This window comes from Myotis yumanensis, unplaced genomic scaffold, assembly GCF_028538775.1.
Source record: "Myotis yumanensis isolate MYYU_CA2020_CCGP unplaced genomic scaffold, mMyoYum1.0.hap1 SCAF_5, whole genome shotgun sequence".
Taxonomy (NCBI): Eukaryota; Metazoa; Chordata; class Mammalia; order Chiroptera; family Vespertilionidae; genus Myotis; species Myotis yumanensis.
Genome location: NW_027223756.1, coordinates 31,203,541 through 31,209,161, shown reverse-complemented (window position 1 = coordinate 31,209,161; position 5,621 = coordinate 31,203,541). Strand labels below are relative to the sequence as shown.

The following is a 5,621-nucleotide window of genomic DNA, read 5'->3' as shown; positions in this document are numbered from 1 at the left end:
GAGCAGGAATTCTGGAATTATAAGATGAGAAATATTTTTAAAACTATGATTTCTATGCTAAGAGCTCTAACAGAAAAATACATGAAAGAAACAATGGGTAATGTAAGCAGAGAGAAGGAAATTTTAAGAAAATCAAAACGAAATACTGGAGATCAAATATATTGTAACAGAAAAGAGGAGTCCCTTTCGTGGGCTTATTAGAAAACTGGATATGGCTCATGAAAGAATCTGGAGCTTGAAGATATGTCCATGGAAACTTCCAAAACTGAAAAAGCAAAGATTTAAAAAAGATTGAAAAAGAAAGGACAGAATATCCAAGAACTGTAAAACAACAACAAAAAGTGTTACATTCATGGAACAGGGAATACCAAAAGGAAAAGAGAGAAATGAACAGAAATGATATATGAAGGAATAATGACTGAGAACTTGCCTCAAATTACTGTCAGACATCAAACCGCAAGTCCAGGAAGCTCTGAGACCACCAAGCATGGTAAATGTCCCCAAAACTATACGTATGTATACTGTATCATATTCAAACTAAAGAAAATCAAAGATAAAGAAACATTTTTGAAATAAGCTGGGGGGAGGGAAGGGAGGAACTCCTTGCTTATAAAGGAATAAAAATAAGAATTAAATGTGACACCCTCAAAAACCATTCAAACAAGAAGACAATGGTGTGGAATATTTACTGCTGAGAAAAGAAAAAACCCCCACCAAACTAGAATTCTGTATCCTACAAAATTATCCTTCAAAAAGTAAAGGAGAAATACTTTCTTGAGCAAACAAAAACTGAATTTACTACCAGTAGACCTTCCTTTAACACAAGAAATGTTAAAAGAAATTCTTTAGAGAAAAGGAAAATTATATAAGCCAAAGACTCAGATCTACAGAAAAGAAAGGAAGAACATTAGAGAAGGAATAAGTGAAGGTAAAACATTTCCTATGTTTCCCTGGCCAGGTGGCTCAGTTGGTTGGAGTGTCACCCTATATACACACACACACACAAAAAAGGTTGTGGGTTTGATTTTTGGTCAGGGCACATACCTAGGTTGTGGGTTCCATTCCCAGTTAGGCATGCACTGGAGGCAATCAATGAATGTTTCTCTCTCACACTGACGTTTCTCTCTCTCCCTTCCTCCCTCTATAAAATCAATTTTTTAAAAAAAAATCCTTGGGTGAGGATTAAACACACACACTTCCTATGCTATTATGTCTCCCACATGTTGGCAACTATTTCTCTAAACCAGCTTGGGAAAATTTTTTTTTTATATATATAATTTTTTTTTATTTTTCACTAAAAGTATTACAAAGGGTATTACATAAGTGTCCTTTTTTTTCCCCCCCCCCCCGCCCTTGACAAACCCCTGCCCTCCCTTACCCGCCAGTGTCTTATGTCCATTAGTTATGCTTATATGGATGCATACAAGTCCTTCGGTTGATCTCTTACTCCCCTCCCTCCTGTCCCCTAACCCTCCCTGGCCTTCCCACTGGAGTTTGACAATCAGTTTGAGGCAGCTCTGCCTCTGTATCTATTATTGTTCAAAAGTTTGTAATGGTCTTTATTATCCATGAATGAGTGAGATCATGTGGTATTTTTCCTTCATTGACTGGCTTGTTTCACTTAGCATAATGCTCTCCAGTTCCATCCATGCTATTGCAAATGGTAAGAGTTCCTTCTTTTTTACAGCAGTGTAGTATTCCATCGTGTAGATGTACCAGAGTTTTCTAATCCATTCATCTACTGATGGGCACTTAGGCTGTTTCCAGATCTTAGCTATGGTGAATTGTGCTGCTATGAACATAGGGGTGCATATATCCTTTCTGATGAGTGTTTCTGGTTTCTTGGGATATATTCCTAGAAGTGGGATCACAGGGTCAAATGGGAGTTCCATTTTAAACTTTTTGAGGAAACTCCATATGTCTTCCATAGTGGCTGCACCAGTCTGCATTCCCACCAGCAGTGCACAAGTGTTCCTTTTTCTCCACATCGTCTCCAGCACTTGTCGTTTGTTGATTTGTTGATGATGGCCATTCTGACAGGTGTGAGATGGTACCTCATTGTTGTTTTGATTTGCATCTCTCGGATGATTAGTGACTTTGAGCATGTTTTCATATGTCTCTTGGCTTTCTGAATGTCCTCTTTTGAAAGGTGTCTATTTAGATCCTTTGCCCATTTTTTGATTGGATTGTTTATCTTCCTTTTGTTAAGTTGTATGAGTTCCCTATAAATTTTGGAGATTACAGCTTGGGAAAATTGAGCAAATAGTAATGCCTTCTAAGAGATCTCCAGAACTGCAGAGTTCATAATTTTGTTCATAATTATTTACAATGATCACCGAGGTGACTATACATCCCAGAAAGTCCCAGTCCAACTTTACACTGTTGTCCCTGCATAATCATTAATCACACTCCAGTGTGTCCTGACTTGGGACAATTCACTATATAGGCACCAAGTTGATCATTCACCTGTCCATCATTTTCTGAGCACCTACTCTGGAGCTGGCTCTGTGATAATGACTGGAAAGACAAAGATGAGTAAGATAGTTCCCCGCCCCCAAGGACTCAGGGATGAAAGATCAGGGCAAAGAGGGGAGGGGAACCACTTAATGACAACAAAAGTGATGAAAGTCATACAGAGGTCTATGCCATAAGCTGCTGTGATCACAGGGAAGGAGGGCAGATGAATCAGAGGAACACCAGGTTCCTCAGGGAAAAGGGCAAGCAGATCAGCTCATCAGTGATACCAGACAATGAATCAGCTCCACAGAGGCAGGTAGCTCTTTCCCTTTTAATACAATGTATTCATTTGTGTCTCTACACGTCCAGGGAACTGATGTGAAAAGGATTAAAGTGGGGAGAATACATACAGTTTCCAACTCACATTGTTTCAGTGATTATAAGAAAACCTGCCCTGCCTCGTGAATCATGTAATACGAAGAGAGAAAGATGATTGCAAAGGAAAGATATTCCACAATTTAGTAGTTTTAAAACATAATCGGATCATGTTACTTCCTAGCTTAAAACCCTCCATGGGTTGAACACTGTTTTCAGGATAAACTTCACACTCCTTCCCATGGTCCACAAGCTCTGCCCTTCGTCTGCAGCTACAACTCCTACTGTTCTCACACTAGCTCACTCCACTTTGGCAGCCTTGAAAAAAGCCAAGTTCTTTCCCACTTGAACTCTCTTTTAAGCTTTGTAGTTCCCTCTACCGGGAGCACTGTTCCTCCAGTATTATAAGAGTCTGACTTAAATGTAGGGAAAGCCCACCTAAGAATGGCACCAGCACAGAGGGAAGTGAGCAAAGCCAAGAGGTCAGCAGAGATGATTCCTGCTGAGGTCATAGAGCACCCAGACCATCAGGTGCACGAGAATGGAGACCTCTGCCTGCTTCACCCACTGCTGTGCCCTGGTGTCTGGAGCCTGCCCAGCATGCGGGGCGCTGGCCTTTTCCCTGTGGAAACACGTTGGTTACTGTTGGTGTTCCCTCATAAAGTCCCAGTACTACATCACTACATGCTTCTCAAATCAGAGGATATACATCCCCAGTTCTATGCAGAGGATGAAAAACAGAGTATCCAATACATCTTTTTTTTTTTTTTTAAATTGTATTTACTTAGAAGCATTCAGAATGTCAACAAAACAGCTGCAACTTTTTTTTTGCAATTACAGAGTGGTATTCAGTTAACAGAACAACAATTATTTCGTATAAGCTGCATCAGAGACAACTGAAGATGAAAAACTACCATCCCCATATATAACTAATTTGTGCTGTGCACCAACAAGAACCTGCTTTAAATTTCCATGCCAATTTACAACCACCATACTGTACCAGGCAAGGTTAGTGGCTATTGAAAATACCACCAGGACAGGGCTATCTAAAGACACATTCGGTAGTGTGTTAACTATACAAAAAAAGACACTGTACAGTTTAAAAACAAATCTTACACAGCCTTACATTTCAATTTTTTTTCTTTAAAAGGAGTGAGTTGTGTACAGGGGGGTTAAATGCTTTATAGACAAGAAAAAAAAACTGCGCTAGAACCAACTTATTCATCATCATCATCTTCTTCTTCATCATCTTCTTCTTCATCTTCCTCCTCCTCTTCCTCCTCATCATCTTCCTCATCTTCTTCCTCTTCCTTCTTTTTCTTGCTTTTTTCAGCCTTGACAACTCCCTTTTTGGCAGCATCAGGCTTTCCTTTAGCTCGGTATGCAGCAATATCCTTTTCATATTTCTCCTTCAGCTTAGCAGCCTTCTTTTCATAAGGCTGCTTGTCATCTGCAGCAGTGTTATTCCACATCTCTCCCAGCTTCTTTGCAACGTCACCAATGGATAGGCCAGGATGCTCTCCTTTGATTTTTGGGCGATACTCAGAACAAAACAAGAAAAAGGCCGAAGGAGGCCTCTTGGGTGCATTGGGATCCTTGAATTTCTTTTTTGTTTCCCCTTTAGGAGGAATATAAGTTTTCATTTCTCTCTCATAACGAGCCTTGTCCGCCTTTGCCATGTCTTCAAATTTTCCTTTCTCCTTAGCAGACATGGTCTTCCACCTCTCTGAGCACTTCTTAGAAAACTCTGAGAAGTTGACGGAAGCATCTGGGTGCTTCTTCTTGTGTTCCTCCCGGCAAGTTTGCACAAAGAAGGCATACGATGACATTTTGCCTCTCGGCTTCTTAGGATCTCCTTTGCCCATGTTTACTTACTTTCCCTCAGCGAGCACACAGTCACCCAGTGCCCGGCCGGCTCGCACTTGCCCCGGCGCTGTCTCTATGGAGCTCAATGTACTGCAATGGCTGTCCAATACATCTTTCTAGAAATCAAGTTTATTACAAAAGTTGAAAGAATCAAATACTTAAGTAAGAACCCCCAAAAACACGGGAGCAAAGGAGAGCAGAGGAGGGAGAAGGGCCCAGGAAAAACAGTCCAGTCTCTGAAGTTTCATTCCAGTGGGGGCCTAGGGGTGGACTCACAGGGAGGCAGCTCCTCCTTTTGACCCCCAGGGGGCTCCAGGCAGTCCTCCAAGCTCAGAAGGCATTTTGGATAAGATGCTTCTGAAGGTCATGAATGGAGATGCCAGATACTGTCCTGAGGTGAATCCCATGCAGAGAATGCCTCGCAGTTTGCAGACCTCCATGGTCCACTGGAACAAGCCCTCTCACCTTGCACACACAGCGTGTATTGCTGGCATAGCTCTGACCACAGCTGTTTGTATCTAGCCTCTGGCTCATGTCCCACGCCACATGGCCCGCCTCCCTGGAGCCCAGCATCTTTAAAGTTCAACATTTAAAATGAAGTGAGTGCTGGCTGATTGCCCCAGCATCTTCAGCCGTGGGCCTACTTTGGCTGCCACTATTGCAAAAAAATTATTTTGACTTCACTCTTGTTCTTTTGATACACGGCTTATCGGTGGGTGGCGTACAGCATAGGAATTGTAAGAAAAATCTGAAGAACTTTCTATCCAGCCTTGCCTGCGGCCAGAGGAAGAGGCTGGGGTGCCCCTGTAAGGCTGCCTAGCTTGAAGGCTGTTTACATTGGTGGTTCCCTCTGGGGCTCCACCACCGCTACTGGTGATGATGTTGCTGTGGGCAGTGGGTGAGTCCACAGGGTCAGGATGGAG

General features: G+C 42.1%; 1 protein-coding gene across 1 annotated transcript; it reads right to left on the bottom strand.

Moving 5' to 3' along the window:
• Positions 1 to 3,954: 3,954 nt before the first annotated feature.
• LOC139010464 (high mobility group protein B1) lies at positions 3,955 to 4,795 on the bottom strand. Its single transcript, XM_070414947.1, has one exon. The coding sequence runs from the start codon at positions 4,695 to 4,697 to the stop codon at positions 4,050 to 4,052; it is 648 nt and encodes a 215-aa protein (XP_070271048.1). The 5' UTR covers positions 4,698 to 4,795; the 3' UTR covers positions 3,955 to 4,049.
• Between the last annotated feature and the right edge of the window lie 826 nt (positions 4,796 to 5,621).